This window comes from Lemur catta, chromosome 5, assembly GCF_020740605.2.
Source record: "Lemur catta isolate mLemCat1 chromosome 5, mLemCat1.pri, whole genome shotgun sequence".
In the NCBI taxonomy this organism is placed as follows: domain Eukaryota; kingdom Metazoa; phylum Chordata; class Mammalia; order Primates; family Lemuridae; genus Lemur; species Lemur catta.
The window spans coordinates 46,816,963-46,834,842 of record NC_059132.1 but is presented as its reverse complement, the minus strand read 5'-3'; the positions used below and the strand labels follow the sequence as shown (position 1 = coordinate 46,834,842).

Genomic DNA, 17,880 nt, shown 5'->3' with positions numbered 1-17,880 from the left:
TTGGCTAAATTAATTCTATTCACCTCATTCTCCATCTCCCCAACTGAATCAGTGTGGTATCTATGGAGAAGAAGCTCCTGCACCACACTGTGCTCATTTTCCAAATCGTACTGAACTAAAAAGCAACTAGTTATATGCTACGCTTTGGTGGATCCCAGACAATATGAAAGGATTCTAATATCATGTGTCCAGAATATCAGACACCGTGTAAACCTGCTAAATACTGAATGAAAGAACACACACCTGCTCCTTGGTGTGTGTGAGGGTCCACCACATCAGCACTACATTTACGCAGGTTAATTGCCTCAGTAAGACTGGTTTCAGCTATGAGTAACAGCATACTCATCCAAGAGTACCAAACAATAGTGCATTTAATTATCTCATGTAAAAGAAACTTTCAAATAGGTAGAGGGAGGTGATAAGCAGTGGCTTAACACAGCCAAGTCCTGCATTGATTTCTCTCCCATTTTCTTCCTCTCATCATGCAAGATGTCTTCAGAAGCTTCCAGAATCACATCCTTATAGCAATGACCCAAGTAGGAAGGAAAGAAAGGGTGGAAAATAGGGGTTCTGTTTGCTTGGTTTCCTTCTGAAAGGAAGGAAGCCCAAGCTGGTATCCTCTCACATCTCACTGGCCAGAACTGGGTCCATGACCACCCATAGTGCATGATAGACCAGAACGTGTCTACCATGTGCAATCACTGGATGTACCATCCCCAGTAAGAAAGGCGGGGAGACGATGGCCACTGGGGTGCAGCCAGCAGCGTCCCACACAACAGGTAACTGCTGTCAAACAAAAGGGAAGTCAGAGGGATCGAAGCCTTAAATTGCCCTAGTAGATGTCAATGGTTACTCAATTCTACACTGTTATTTCACTTATGTAGACGTAGATGAGGAAAAAGGGGATGCCTTTTCATCAATCTAGGAATTTAGAGGTCTATACAGTCCAGGAAATGAAAACATTTATCAGAGCTATTATGGCTTCACAGATATGTATATGAAAAAAAACGATGACCAGGGAGAAACCTTGTTAGAGAGTAGCTTTTAAAATGAGTTTATTGAGCACCAAGAGTGGTACAAAAAGTAGACACAAAACTTAAAACCAAAAGAGGAAATTATATTCGTAAAAACAGAACCAACATAAACCTGTATGGATGATAATATGGGTATGAGAGGGGCCACAGAGGAAAATGGTATTTTGAGGCCACGTGATCAAGGCACAGAGAAAGTAAGGTGAAAATAAAAAGCCTTCTGAGAGGAAGGGAGCTTACAGAATGTAGCAGTTGGGCCACGGGGGATCAACCAGGGACATGGGCCATTTCAGCCTCCAGCCCACACAAGGAAGAAGCAGATGCAAATGTCAACAAAAGGCAAAGCGGACTGAAATCTTCCTCATGCTGTAATTTTCATTATGGCACCAATAGACAAGCAGTTACCCTGTGCTGCAAGGACCAGCAGCCTGTCCACTGCCTTCCCGCACGGCAGACAGATGCGGACCCAGGGAGCAGGCCCCACGGTCCCTGCCTGGGTGTGCGTGCTCTGTGTGACCCCTACCCCAGAGTGTGGGTGACACCTGCGACTTACTTTTGGCCGGTAGAAAATGGCAAAGTTGTCTGACCCCCAAAATAAAATGCGGTATATGTATACCATGGAATACTACTCAATTACAAAAAGCAATGGTGATCTAGCACCTCTTATATTTTCCTGGATAGAGCTTGAGCCCATCTTTCAAAGTGAGGTATCACAAGAATGGAAAAATAAGCACCACATATACTCGCCATCAAATTGGTGCTAATTGATCAACACTAAGGTGCTCAAGGGGTAGTGATATTCACTGGGTGCTGGGGGGTGTGGAGCGCACTGTATGGGGGAGGGGCACGCCTCTAGCCCTGGCTTAGGTGAGGCAAAGTCATTACTTATAACCAAAATGTTTGTACCCCATAATATCCTGAAATAAAAAAAAATGGCAAAGGTGAAGAGATTTTGCAGAAGTAATTAGATCCTAATCAGTTGGTTTTGACATCAAATGGGAGACTATTATGGGTGGTCCTGACTTAACGATAAAAGCCTTTGAAAGAGAGACTGGCCTTTCCTGAGGTCAGAGACTCTCCTGTGGTCTTCATGAAGCAAGTGGCCACAGAGAAGAAGTTCACATTGCATGGGACCACAGGTGACCTCTGGAAACTACGGACAACCTTCCGGCCATAGCCAGCAAAAAGCTCAAACTCTCCATCATGCAGCACAAGGACATAAATTCTGCCAACAACCTGAATGAGCTGAGTGTGAAGAGGATTCTTCCCCAGTTAAGCCTCCAGATGAAAACACAGCCTCACTAAAACCTTGATTACAGCCTCGTAAGACCCTGGGCAGAGGACCCCCAGACTCCTGACCCATGCAAACTGTGAGATTTTAAAAATGTGTGTTATTTTAAGCTGCCAATTTTGTTATAAAGCAACAAAGAACTAACAATCATGTTTACTCCTCTGATATTGTTTTTTTTACCACTGACATCTACTTTCATGCTGAAGATCTCTTAGTTACTACCAAATACTTTATTTGTTTCCCCAAAATAAACAGGTCGTTATTTTAATAGTTACAATATAGGCTGGAAAACAGAGAGTTGTGGAGAACATTAGAGAGGAGGGAGTCTAAGCTAATTATAACAGCAAACATTTATTGAGTCTTTGCTATATGCTATAAGCATTAACACTATTCCAATTTTTTCATACGTATTTAAATTCACTAAAATGAAGCAGATGCTACTAGCTTCATTTTACAGATAAAGAGACTGAGGTATGAAGAGTTTGAGAAACTTGTCTAGGTTTACTCAATCATGAATTTGTAAAGCTAAATTGTTTGACTTTAGGTTTTATGCTCCCAGAGCCTGTACCCTTAGCCACTAAGATTAATTCCTTCTAACACAAATATATGGCCATGTTTTAGCCACACCTAATGAGATAAAGACATCAGTCAATAAACACCTACTTGTATGAGATCATTGATAAATTACTATCAGGAACAGGCCTGATAGTAATGGAACAGGCCTGTCGGTATGCTCTGACAAACCATTCTAGGGCTGACTTAGCATCTCTCCTCCATGGCATCCCATTCTCACCCTACATCCAGCCAGCTGTGGCACATGCCAGTAGAGTATACTTTAAGACATTATATTTTAAAAGCTGCAGAATGCACCAACTAATGTCTGCATATGAATCTGAGGCTGGTTACGGAAGTGGCATGCGATATGGAAAGAGAAGAGAGGTACTGATTGAGTGTTGATAAATAAACCCCTAGTCTCTCTGGACTTCAGGCATATAATCAGAAAAACTGGGATAATAGTATCACAAAGCTGTTGGGAGTACCAAAGAAATGGTATGAGAGAGATACTTATAAACAGTAATATTATGCACAAATAAATGCGGTTAACTTACTGTCAGAGGAGTTAACACAACATTACTTTCACTGTATTGTGCATAAAATTCTAAAGAAATGAAAGAAAGCTTCTTAGCATAAGAATTTTATATTTAAGATTCACTTGATAAATAAGAAAACAATACTACTTGTCTACCAAAGATCAGGAATGTTTTATGCTGGTCATAGCACAGATGCAGTGTGGAAATTGAAATTTGGGTTGGTTGTTTTGAGATAACTCTGCCATTTTCTGACCTGTTAGTTTTGAGGATATGTTTCACAGCAAAAAGAAAAATTACATTTTGAGGTAACTATAACTACCTTTTCTGTTAGCTGATATTGCATGTGTGTATCTATTTAACCCCTATAAAGGGCGCATGAAATGAAAGGATCATGGGTGTATCATGAGAGCCCCTTCCAAAAGGCAACATTTATTTTCAAGTGTTTAGATTGCCGAGACAAGGATTTCTCTCCAACGTACAATTCATCAACCTTCTTACTCACTGTAAAATCAATCTGTTCTGTTTGTATGACATAAACAACAAGTCATTTCTCAGGAATGAGGCAGACCATATGTGAAGGTGTTTTAGAAAAGCACAACAGGGAATACACCAGTCAAAGAAGCATCTGCATTTTATTTTAATGTCAAATCACATGTGTGTTATAAAAAGGAAAGTGTATCACTTTTATTAAAGAATAACTTTCCTGTTGCATTGTGTACAGTTAACCCATACCTAAGCAATGCATTCAGGTTAGCCACATAAATCACTGGCCAAGAACACATCTGTATGGCCAGCAACGTGTGTTTTGCAAATGTCTTGGATCTGCCTATTCCCTATCCCCATGGCAGGAGGAAACTAGCATTAGTTCACTGTTTGCATTTTCCCAAGAATCAGCACTTTCTCAACAATGCATTGATAAATATCAAAGCAGCTTGCAATTGATGGAAACAGGAAACTATAAAAAGACCAGCAGAATTCTAGGGAGAATTTATTTTTTTGTAATTGGGACTGGATGAAGATTGGAAGGAAGTGGGTTCTATGTCATTTCCACTACTTATCAGCTAAATGACCTAAGGCAAGTCACTCAACTTCTGCAGGTCTCAGCTTCATACTTGTATGAACCGACAGGGCTGAACTAAGTAATCCCCAAGATCCCTTTCTGCTCTGAAAGTGTGTGATTCTCTGGTTGCTTACCCACGTGGTCACATTTGAATAGTAATGGAAACATTTTAAGATTGTCTTGCTACCAAGGCTTCTCCCCAGTTGGGAGTTAGGTACCTCTGAAAACTATGTTAACTTCTTTAAACCACTGGAGTGATATCTACAGTTTTGAAGCAGTTGTTAGTGGAACTTCCAGAGGTACCTAACACATAATCTGGCTTACTTCTTTGTAGAAGTCACTATACAAAGATTAAGGTACCACATTAGCAAGCAGGGGACCCAATTCACTCCACAGGCAATGAGATTATATAGCTCTGTTTACACAGGCAAATGAATGGTTATTTATGTAATTAACTGAATGGACACTGTTCACTTTCTCTCTGAGGTCCTTCCTCTCATAGAGAAAAAAAAATTAAAGCTTCCCAGTGGACAGTATCTTTTTTGACCTGAAATACATGTTCTCATATATGCATATCATTTATCCCTACAGGCTCACGTATATCATATAGTTGCTGGGACTCACCTTTTCATTTGTTTTCTTTTCTGTAGAGCAGAATACATATGTGTCACCTACAAAGCATCAGTGAGACTCCTACATCTACTATTTAAAAATGGGCTAGAAATGGTAAATATTAACAAGTGGTGGTCAAGAAAGTATGGCTGGTGAAATAGTCGCCTTGGCCACAGGCAGCAGTAAACTGACGTCATTCCAGCTTAAGAGCTTGGAGAGGAGAAGGAATTTCTAAGTAACAAAATATATTAATAAAAGCTCAGGAAAAGGCTTGGGTGGCCTGGTTCAGATCATACACCCACTGCTGGGCCAATCACAGTGGTCTTGGGAACATGACATACATCACAGCCAACCCCTTGAACTATGTATGTGTGGGGGGTGGGGTGGGGGAGATCCGTTATTAAAAAACAGGGGGAGTAAAGAAACTTTGTGAAAAGGAACACGTCCACAGGAAGAAATGATAGCCACCACAGTCTGGTTCAGAATGTCTAAAGTCAGTCTCAAATTTTGCACAATTGGTCTTTTCTCCAAAACTTTCTTCTGGAAATACCAATATTCTTACTTTAAGCTTATTTTTATACATTGTTTCAAAAAGTATTTATTAAGTACTTGCAATGTACAAAAGTAGTAAGAAATACCTAGGAGATCTCATATTATCTAAAATATGAGCCAAACACAAACTATCACACAAGCATATATATCAAAGGGAAAAAAAATGTAAACATCATGTGTACAGATCTGGCAGCCCAGTAAAGACAGCTGTGACACAGACTCTACCAAGGATGATGCCGAGGACTGTCACCTATGATTACCTGATGCTGCCGGCAACAGGCCAACTAGGGTAAGATGTATAGGAATAGAGTCTCATTTACATACTCAAAGCAACTTAATTGAGTACCCTTCTGGTTGAGAAAAAAAGTACAACAGTCTTAAAATTACATTTTAAAAGCATTTCTTGGAAATTACTGGAAGCCATGAACAAGATAAAGGTAAATTTGACTAGCTAAAGTTCTTATACCTTGGGGAAAAAAAAATAGAACCTGTGATTTACTGAAGGTCTCACAATCTGTCAAATTCACCAAAACTGACATGTTCAAATGAAGCACTGGACCAGGAGGGAGGAGTTGGTTTGGGTGTGAGACAGAGCACGTAAGACAGAGAGAAAGAAAACACAGACATTTAAACTTGCTGCACTGGAGAAAATACTTCCCACTCAACAACATATGTATCTTTGAAGCTGGGTAGTACAGTATTCTGTGTTAAATGCATTTTATGGGGATTCGGAGAGGATTTAGGTAAAGGCTACCCCAATAAATAATTTACCAGCTCTAATAAAACATCAAGGAAATTGTTCAGATTGTATCTCAGACCATTGAAAACAGAAGTTTATAGAGGTTTCAGCAGCCCCCATATCCTCAACCCTGGTTTAAAAAGAAATATATAGTGGTTAATTATCCCACATCACCACCCTTTTTTTTAATGGTAGCAATTTCAAGAGAAAGAAGAGATTTGAAGTCAATAAATAAGTATGATAGCCAAGGGGACTGGACGTGGGGGAGAGAAAACGAGTCAGAGAGACATATAGAGAGATAAGTATTAATATTTCCTGATCAAAGAAGTACCAGGTACTCTAGGGCTAGGGCCTGGAGACCCAAAAGTGACCAAACCAGAAGGATTCCTGCCTGTAGCTTTTGCTTAGTTGGAGGAAACAGAAATGAGCAAATAAGTGAAATAAATATGAAAGATTTCAAATTGTGGTAAGTACTTTAAAGGAAACAAACAGGGTGATGGGAAAGTAAACAGGCAGAATAGAGGTGGGTCCTACTTTAGGCAGGAGAGTCAGGAAAGGCCTCTCTGCGGAGGCAAAATGGAGCTCAGACCCGCAATATGCACAGCCAACCTCACCGCTAAGAACTGAGAGAACATTCCAAATAAAGGGGACATTAAGTGCAAAGGCCCTGATGTCAGCAAGTGCTCGGTGTATTTGAAGAACAGAAAGGAAGGCAGATGTGAAAAGTGAGAAATCATCTCACAGTGACATATTCCCTCTATTTTAACCTTTGGAAAGACATTTCCTTGAAACATATTAATGTTAATAATGATAGTTGCCTTTATTAAGAATCTACATGTTCTAGTCACTGTGCAGGATATCTTAGGCACATTATCTCTCAACTTTCACAATAACCATCAAATCCCACAATACAGGAATTATTGTTGCAGTTTGACACAAGAAAAAACAGCCTGAGAAAGTTCATGGTACTAACTGATCAACACTGAGGTGTTCACATGGTAGTGATACTCATTCAGTGCCAGTCAAGTAGGAGGGTGGGGGATGGGGGGAAAGGGGTCAGAAGGCAAACCCATAGCTAGTGGAAACGGGGCACACTGTATGGGGGAGGGACACGCTTGTAGTCCTGGCCTGGGCAAGGCAAATGCATTTCATGTAGCCAAAATGTTTGTACCACCATAATATCCTGAATTAAAAAAACAAAAGAATGTTAAACAAATCATTCAAGATTACACAGCAGTGACAGAAATGGAATTCATACCCACGTCGATCTATCTACAAAGCCTACACCTTTTAGTTTCTTTTAACTTGTTTGTTTTGCTCAACAAATATTTGTTGAACCCTATCCTAGGAGCTGTGCCAAAATGTGGCAGACTGTGTTTCCAAGGATGGCCACACGGTATTTTCCATTCCAACCTGATTTTTTACAATGTCACTTTTTTACTCCCACATCCGGAGGTGGAGTCTATTCCTCCTATAACTGGCCCTGTGACTTATTTTGACCAAAAGTTTTTTCATGATGTTTCCTGCCTGAATTCCCAGCCCTCAGAATTGTGAGCAAATAAAATGGTTGTTTCAAAACACTAAGCCTTCCGTTGATTCAGCATGCAGCAATAGATGACCAAAATTCATAAAAAGCCCAGCCTAGTGGGGAGACAAGCATATAAATATCTTAAAAATAATTTGAGAGTCCCCATGTTCATCACAGAATTATTCACAATAGTTAATATGTGGAATCAAATAAGTGTCCACTGACAGATGAATGGATAAAGGAGATACAGTACATAAACACACTGGAATACTATTCAGTCTTTAAAAAAAAAGAGAGAGAGAATCCTGTCATTTGTGACAACATAGTTGAGCCTGGAGAACATTATGTTAACTGAAATAAGCCAGGCACAGAAAGGTAAATACTGCATGATCTCACTTAAGTGCAAAATCTAAAAAAGTCAAACTAATAGAAGCAGAGAGTAGAACGTGATTACCGGAGGCTGAGCGATGAGGAGGTTTGGAAGTTGTTGGTCAAAGCGTACAAAATTTCAGATAGATAAGAGGATTAAGCTCAAGCGATCTATTGTACAACATGGTGACTACAGTTAATAAAAATATATTTTGTACTTAGAAATTCCTAAGTGAGTAGGCTTTAAGTGTTCCCACTACAAAAAATAAGTGAGGGAGGTAATTCATGTGTTAAATATTAATAGCTTGATTTAGTCATTGCACAATGTGTATATATATATATATATATATGCCATAAATATATATAATTTTTATTTGTCAATGAAAAAATAAGTTATTTTAAAAATTTTAAAATAATGTGAGGGGTGTCATGAGAGAACAGTGGAGAAGCATCTAAGTCAACATCAAGCAAGGATGAGCAAACTTTTTGGGGATAGACTCAGATAGTAAATATTTTAGGCTTTGTGGGCTACATTGATTTTGCCCCAATGACTCAATTCTGCCATTATGGGGGAAAACAGCCAAAGACAATGAGTAACCAAATGGATGTGACTGAGTTCCAGTTAAACATTATTTACAGAGACGGAGGGCAGGATTTGGCCCCAGGAGCTGTAATTGTCAGTTTCTGGTGTGATTTGGAGCCTCAGGGTAAGCCTACTGCAGCAGTGTAATGCTTGAGAGTTGCATCTTAAAGGATTAGTCAGGAAGATGGCAGACCAGAGACACCAGCTGCCAGATAGTCTCAGAAAGAAGGAAAGTTTTAGATGAAAAAAAATAAACAAACAAACAAATACAGATCAGGTACAACTCCAAGGTAAACATGGAAGAACCTACCAGAGACTCCATGGGAAGAAGTTGTGGAGCAAAACAGGAAGGAGTAAGGTATCAGCACAGATAAACCCCCGAGGGGCCCGGAGTCCAGTGAGAAGGGTAGGTGGAGTAGTTTGTTTCTTTCCTCCTCACATCTCTGATGGACAGTGGATTCCTGAGCTGCCGGAAGGAACTTCTGCCCACACGACCCCAAGGCCAAAGTCAATACAATAAGGAGAAACTCTTACAAGCCTTAAGGCAAAAACATCAGGTAACTTATAAAGGAAAACCCATCAAGCTAACTGCAGACTTCTCAACTGAGACCTTATAAGCAAGAGGGATTGGGGCCCCATCTTCAGTTTTCTGCCAGAAAACTGCCAGCCTAGAATTTTGTATCCTGCAAAACTAAGTTTCTTACATAAGGGAAAAATAAAGACTTTTTCAGACAAACAAACACTATGGGAACTTGTCAAGACGAGACCTGCCCTGAAGGAAATACTCAGATCTGCATTATACATCAATCAGCACAATAGAAATCCACAAGTGTAAAATTACCCAAATGCTAAACCTCAGAGCCTGTATAAAATAATGGCTCAAGAGGTAAAATAAAGCAACAAGATTCAACTCAACAGGATGAACAGAAAAGCATCTCACTTATAAATACTTTCAATAAATGTGAATGGCTGGAATTCCCCACTCAAGAGACATAGGCTGGCTGATTGGATAAAAAAAAAAAAATACAAGCCAAGTATCTGCTGTCTACAGGAAACATATCTAACCCACAAGGACTCATTGACACTCAAGGCTAAAGGATGTAAAAATATATTCCATGCAAATGGAATCAAAAGAAAGTATGTGTATCCATTCTCATATCAGATAACACAGACTTCAGATCAACAATAGTAAAGATAAAGAGCATCATTATATAATGGCAAAGAAAGCAATTATATCAAGAAGACATAATAATTCTAAATATTTAGGTGCCTAACACAGGTATGCCCAGATTCATAAAGCAAACCCTGCTAGATCTAAACAAAGAGATAAACAGCAACATTGTAATTCCTGGGGAATTCAACACTCGACTGACAGAACTAGACAGATCCTCTAAGCAGAAAATTAATAAAGAAACACTACACTTAAATGGTACTCTAAAGCAAATGGCCCTAACAGACATTTACAAAATGTTCTACCTCAAAACTACCAAATATACATTCTTCTCATGAACACATGGAACATTCTCTAGGATAGATCACATCTTAGAGATATGTCTCACAAAATGTCTCAACAAATTCAAAAAAATAGAAATGACACCATGTGTCTTCTCAGACCACAGTGGAATAAAATTAGAAATCAACTCCAACAGACATACTCAACGCTACACAAAGTTATGGAAATTAAACAACCTGTTGCTGAGTGATCATTGGGGCAAGGAGGAAATTAAGGTGGAAATAAAAACGCTGCTCAAACTAAATGATAAAGGGGGTACAAGTTACCAAAATCTGTGGGATTCAGCAAAAGCAGTCCTAAGAGGAAAATTTATAGCCTTTAAAGTCTACCTCAAAAAGACAGAAAGATCACAAATCAACAGCCTAATGAATCATCTCAAGGAACTAGAAAAGGAACTGTAAACCAAACTTAAACCCAGAAGAAGAAAAGAAATATCTAAAGTCAGAGCACAACTAACTGAAATGGAAAATAAACAAATAAACAAAAATACAGAAGATTAATGAAACAAAAAGGTGGTTCTCTGAAAAGATAAACAAGATTGATAGACCTTTCACTAGATTACCCAGAAACAGAAAAGAAAGGACCCAAATAAGCTCAATCAAAAATGAAAAAGAAGATATTACAACTGATACCACAGAAATACAAAATATCATCTGTGAATACTATATAAATCTTTATGCACATAAACTTGAAAACGTTGAGGAAATGGACAAATTTGTGGGAACATACAACCTCCCAAGGCTCAATTGGGAAGAAATAGAACTCCTCAACAAATCAATTATGAGCAATGAAATTGAAGCAGAAAAAAAAATCTTCCAACAAAAACAAGTCCCAGACCTGATGGTTTCACAGTCGAATTTTATCAGACCTACAAAGAGGAACTAGCACCCATACAGAAGAAATTATTTCATAACTTTAAGAAGGAAGGAATCCTCCCCAACTCATTCTACAAAGCCAGTATCACCTTGATATCGAAGCTAGGAAAGGACACAACAAAAAAAGAAAACTATACACAAATATCCCTCATGAATATAGACGCAAAAATTCTCAATAAAATTCTAGCAAACTAAATTCAGCAGCACATCAAAAAAAATAATCCACCACGACCAATTGGGCTTCATCCCAGGGATGCAAGGATGGTTCAACATACATAAATCCATAAATGCGATTCACCACATAAACAGAAGCAAAAACAAAGACCATGTTATAATCTCAATAGATGCAAAAAAAAGCATTCAACAAAATTCAGCACCCTTTTATGATAAAAACTCTTAAAAAATAGCCATAGATGGAATATAGCTCAAAATTATAAAAGCCATATATGGCAAACCCACAGCCAACACCATACTGAATGGGGAAAAGTTGAAAGCATTCCCACTTAGAACTGGAACAAGGCAAGGGTGCCCACTGTCACCACTTCTATTCAACATAGTGCTGGAAGTCCTAGCCTGAGCAATCAGATAAAAGAAGGAAATCAAGGGTATCCAAATGGGGAAAGAGAAGGCCAAATTATTGCTTTGTATTGATGATATAATCTTCTATCTAGAAAACCCCAAAGATTCTGCCAAAAGACTCCTGGAATTGATAGATAAATTCAGCAAAGTCTCAGGTTACAAAACCAATGTACACAGATCAGTAGCATTCTTATACACCAACAACAGTCAAGCTGAGAATCAAATCAAAGACTCAATACCTTTCACAATAGCTATAAATAAAATAAGATACCTACAAATATATTTAACCAAGGTAAAAGACCTCAGAAAGAGAACTGCGCATCACTGAGGAAGGAAATTGCAGATGATGTAAACTAATGGACAAATATAACATGCTCATGGGTTGACAGCATCAACATTGTTAAAATGTCCATACTACCCATTTTTTGCAGATCTAGAAAAAATTATTCTATATTTTGTTTGGAACCAGAGAAGAGCCTGAATAGCCAAAGCAACCTTATACAAAAGGAACAAATCTGCAGGCATCACTTTACCAAACTTCCATCTACACTACAAAGCTGTAGTAACCAAAATACTATGGTACTGGCGCAAAAATAGAAACATAGAACAATGGAACAGAACAGAGAACCCAGATATAAAACCATCATCATATTGCCATATGACCTTTGACAAAGTAGACAGCAATATACACTGGGGAAAAGAATCCCTATTTAATAAATGGTGCTGAGAAAATTAGATAGCCATGTGTAGAAGATTGAAACAGGATCCATATCTCTCACCACTCACAAAAATTAATTCAAGATGGATCATAGTCTTAAATCTAAGATATGAAACCGTAAGAATTATAAAAGAAATGTTGGCAAAACTCTTCTAGATATCAGCCTAGGCAAAGAATTTATGAAGAAGACCCCCAAGGGCAAAAACAGCAACAGCAAAAATAAATAAATGGGACTTAATTAAAGTAAAAAGCTTCTGCACAGCCAAGGAAACAATCAACAGGGCAAATAGACAACCTACAGAACAGGAGAAAATATTTACATGGTATACATCTGAGAAAAGGCTAATAACAAGAGTCTACAAAAAAACTCAAGCAAATTAGCAAGAAAAAATTCAAACAACCCCATTAAAAAGTGTGCAAAAGACATGAACAGAAAGAAGCTTTTCAAAAGAAGATAGACAAATGGCCAATAAACATGAAAAAAATGCTTAACATCACGAAATCATCAGAGAAATGCAAATGAAAACCACAATGAGATATCACCTAACCCCAGTGAGAATGGCTTTTATCAAAAAGTCCCAAAACAACAGATGTTGGCATGGATGCAGAGAGATAGGAACACTTATACCCTGTTGGAAGGACTGCAAACTAGTGCAACCTCTATTGAAAATAGTATGGAGATTTCTCAAAGAACTAAAAGTAGACCTACCATTTGATACAGCAATCCCAGTACTAGGTATTTTCCCAGAGGAAAAAAAAGTCATTTTATCAAAAAGACACCTGCACTAGAAGGTTTATTGCAGCACAATTCACAATTTCAAAGATGTGGAATCAATCCAAGTACCCATCAACTCATGAGTGGATTAACAAAATGTGATATATGTATACCATGGAGTACTACTTAGCCATAAAAAATGAATTAATACCTTTTGCAACAATCTGGATGGAACTGGAAATTCTCCTAAGTGAAATATCTAAGAAATGGAAAAACAAACACCACATATACTCACTATTAAATTGGAACTAACCCATCAGCACTCATGTGCACACATGGAAGTAAAACTCAATGGAAATCATGCAAGTGGAAGGGCAGAGGAGGGAACGAATGAAATCACACCTAACGGGTATAATATGCACTATCTTGGTGATAGGCACACTTATAACCTTGACTCAAGCAGTACAAAAGCAATTCATGTAACCAAAACGTTTGTACCCCCATAGTATTCTGATTTTTTTTTTTAAAGGATCAATCAGAAACTGAAGTTCTGGGTTTTCAGAAACCTTTCAGCCTTTAACTTAATGTTTATAATAACAACAGAATTTTGACACTGCATATTCCGGACTCTGAAAGGCCAGTCCTGAAGAGCAACAGGGAGCTGAGTCATCAGAGAAAGCCTGGAAAATGTAGAGAATGAAGGAGCCTGAAAGAGCCAGGGAGCCTGAGGCTTAATGGAGTTTTTACTCCAGTCCTGTTGAACCTCAAATAGGGATCAAGAACTTTGCGTGCAGCCAGCAGAAGCTCCAGCCCTCTCCTCTACACACCATAGTAAGCCCCTGGTACTTCTGTTCTGGCAGTTATTTTATCAAAGTAAATCTGATGTGTACACATCACCCTCCCCTAGAGACTATCACAAACTGAGAGTTTCTGAAGAACAGGGAGTATGTCTTTTTCTTAGTTGAATATAGCATCTATCATGTATTTTTTCTTGGGTTTTTCTTTTCTGCCTGATGCTTCTTAGTCACAGACCTGTTTGTCTTCAGAAAATAACTCACTGTTCAGCCTGTAAATCACACTCCAGCTGCTGCAAGGAGCACTGGTGAAAGCACGTAGAGCTCTAAGTGACAACTGGTAGAAGCTGTAAAAAATGTAACTGGGAAAAGAAACTTGAGCTGATACCATGTCCTCCCCATGATGGTTTCAAGATGGAAGAGTGAGAACAAATTCTTTGAGAATCAGTCACAGGGCAGAAAAATGCCCAGTGGAAAAACCGCTGTGGGACTAGATCTTGGGGTGGGCAGGGAGGCAGAGGGTAGGGAAGGATGACTTTGACTAGCTACTGTTGCTTCTTTCCTAGGTCACTCCCTGTCACATGGCCACTGTCATTCCTCCCACCACCATGGAGGGACAGCAGCATTGCAAAATCCTGTACTCCTTACCTCTGAGAGGCTCCATTGCTCACTCTTTTATGGCTTTTTTCATGTTTGTTATATGTGATTTCACATAAACAGACCCATATACACACTACTGGGTAGAAAGAGCAATAATTATGACCTGCTTAGATCTTAAGTGAACTAAGGGTGCCAGTATGTACCAACCGCAGTTACCCCCACCCAGCCCCAATTCCATCTCTGGCTTCTGCCCACATCAAAGTGTCACCATTTCTTCACTGCAGTCTTCTACCCAAGACTTGGCACAAACTTTTCCTAAGAACCCTTCTCCATTCTCCAGCAAATTTGGCCATCATCTTCTCCATTCATACACATGGCACTTTATGCCATTTTTTTAAAATACAATTATTGCAACACCTTGGTGTTTTTAAACATTATAACCCTCATTGGACTATGAACTTTCCCATGTCAGGGTATGTATCCTATAGCCTATAATAGGCATACAATCAATATTTGTTAAATAAATAAATAATAAAAGAATAGACCAAATAAAGGCTTGTTGGAGTCAATGAATTTTAAACTGAAAATAAAAGGACAGGATATGGGCACTCACCAAACTGAAAATCGGTGTTCCTCCAGTTCCTCCAAGTAAGACATATCCCGTGAATAATCTCCAGGGTCTCCAGTTCTCCAAATAGTTAATTTTTCCTTAGCAGAGTGATCAGTCAGGCTATCTCCCTTGTCAGAGAAATTAAAAAATGAAAAAATGAAGTATTTTATTAATAGCAGATAGAAGGTTCACCTGGTTCAGTGACATTTTCCTCAGAATGACGTCTAGAATAATTGATCATGAAGAAGCATCATTAGCCACAATTTTAACATTGAAATTACTGTTTCAGACTCCAGATTCTATCAGTAAATTCTTAATGTCCATCATGGCAGAGACAATGGTGTGTTCACATTTGTGTTATCTCACATACAACGGCTTCTGTAAATTGTGTTGGAATGAAAACACATGCATAACTATGGTTATGGCATTTGTGTTTAATCAGGACTTTTCGTTGCAAGTAAAAGAAGTGCAGTTTGAACTGGCTCTCAGAAAAAGGGAATGTGAAGGAAGGTTTGAGCAACCAGCCTGTGGAGAAAGCAGAGGCAGCTGGACTTCAGGAATACAAGAACCAAGGACTGGAAGGCTACGAGGGCTCTCTTCAACTCTGTTCTGTGCTTCAGCAGGTCACTTCATTCTGGCATTGTCACCAATAGCTCCCGAGCTCTATAGCCTATGAGTATCAACAGCATAAATTTAAGTTCAGGACTTATATAATGTCTGTGCAGCTAATTTACTAGAACTTGAGAGAATTGTGTGAGCCATGATGATACATCCAGAAGCCAGACTGAGCCTGTAATTCAACCAAGGATTCTTGGGAGCCCTGCTATGGTAGGGAGGGGGAACAGCTAACTAACCTAGCAGGGCTTTTCCTCCCTCTCTTACCAAAACAGTTCAATTTTTGCCTGTTTGATATATTGAGATCTCCTGTAAGATTTTATTACAAAATGCTACTGACAAAAAGTAATTTGAAAGTTGCTAGTCTGGAGAAGTAGAAAATTAGGCATGACTTGCATTTACAAGATAGTCGTGCTAAAACCCTTCTTTCCTTTTCTTTATATTCTTCTTAAATGTTTTCAATCAGTATTTGTAAGAGGCCAGTTAGTTGAAATTCACTGATATCAGTTCATATAAGTTTCAGAATGACTATGGAAACCACACTGCAAATTGCAAAATGCAATTGCAGTTGCAAAATGTTGCTTTGAGTGGCAAGTTCTAGTAACCAGGAAAACCTTAGAGTAAAACTTGGGTGAAGTAGATATGTCATCAAATCCCTGGAGAACTCAAGAAGGCTCATTTCTTTCATTATGAAATTAATTGATTTGATTACCTTAAAAATAAAATCCAGTTACGGCAGCCATCAATTTAAAAATGCCTTTCACTGTGGCCCTTTTATCTTTCTTAGCTTCTATAGCTCCTATACCAATAAAAGTATTTTTGATCAGATTTTTCGATGTCGGTATTTTTAATTACTCCATTCGTAAGTAAATTAAAGAGTACTTGAAACTCTTGAAAAAATATGAGAGCTTTTAATTGTCCCAACTAAATATCTTGCCAGACTGCTGAAAATATGCCCTTCTAGCTATTTAAATTTTTAATTTAATGGCATTTCTTTATGAGTTGCTTAGATATTTTATTCAGCCTCACTTGACAGAAATTTGAAATGGCTACCAAGAACTATACTGTAGATTTGGTTTCCCCACTAAAACTTCTGATTTGTTAAAGTATAGGTGTTTCACAATAGAGTGCATTAAATTGCTTTCTATTTGGTTAATTTATGAATATCTGCACTGTTTCTTCAAACTAAATTCATGGTGGAAATAGGATGTAGCACATTTCTTTGTATCTTTCACAGCACCTAACATAGTAAATGCTCAAGAAATAGCTATTAGGTCATTTCATGAAGTACTTACATTACAATAACAACAGTAGACATTATCTCTAGTTGCAAAGTCATAAAGAGTAACACCTGTGAATTCTATAAATTGCAAAAATTATCTGAACCTTGATATTTTCTTTAAGGAATATCTAAATTAATGCATTAAAATATCCCTCAAATGGTTTTTTGTGAGATATAAAATCATGGAAACTAGTTCATCTCCAAAGAAATGAATGAAAAAAGGAATAAAAACCCAAAGAAAAAAGAGTTTTGATTTCAAAAAGAGGTAAATGTGTGCAGGGAAATTCCCAGGTGAGTACCAGCGAGTGTGAGTCTGTTCACGTGGAGATGCGCTAATAATCGAAACAATCCACCAAGCACAAAGTTATATCTTAAATCTATGCCTAAAAAATAATGCTTTACAATATTGTCAGCATTCAAAAGACAGCAAATATATGCCCTAGCCCATTACAACTGTAAGTCCCATCTGTATCCTGAAACCAAAGAACATGATCATGAAAAAAATAAAAAGATGGAGAAAGATAATTGAATATCTATACTTTACAAGATAAATTGGTGGTGCAAATTTGTTCTAGAACATCACATTGTATATACATTATGTGTATGGTTACTCATATCCTGACCCACTACAGAAGTTGAGAACAAATAAATATTTAAACATAAATTGCTAAAGTTCAGACTCTGATTTTCAAGTTCATGAACTGAAAATTTGGTTTTTGGATA

At 38.2% G+C, this 17,880-nt stretch overlaps 1 protein-coding gene across 1 annotated transcript in view; it reads right to left on the bottom strand.

The window, feature by feature from the left end:
* LOC123638768 overlaps nucleotides 1–17,880 on the bottom strand; it is a gene marked incomplete at its 5' end in the record, with an annotated part of 205,149 nt that overhangs the window by 42,750 nt on the left and 144,519 nt on the right. The window contains one exon of the mRNA XM_045552599.1: nucleotides 15,264–15,388. Coding sequence (XP_045408555.1) covers nucleotides 15,264–15,388 — 125 coding nt within the window. The remainder of the gene's footprint in view (nucleotides 1–15,263; nucleotides 15,389–17,880) is intronic.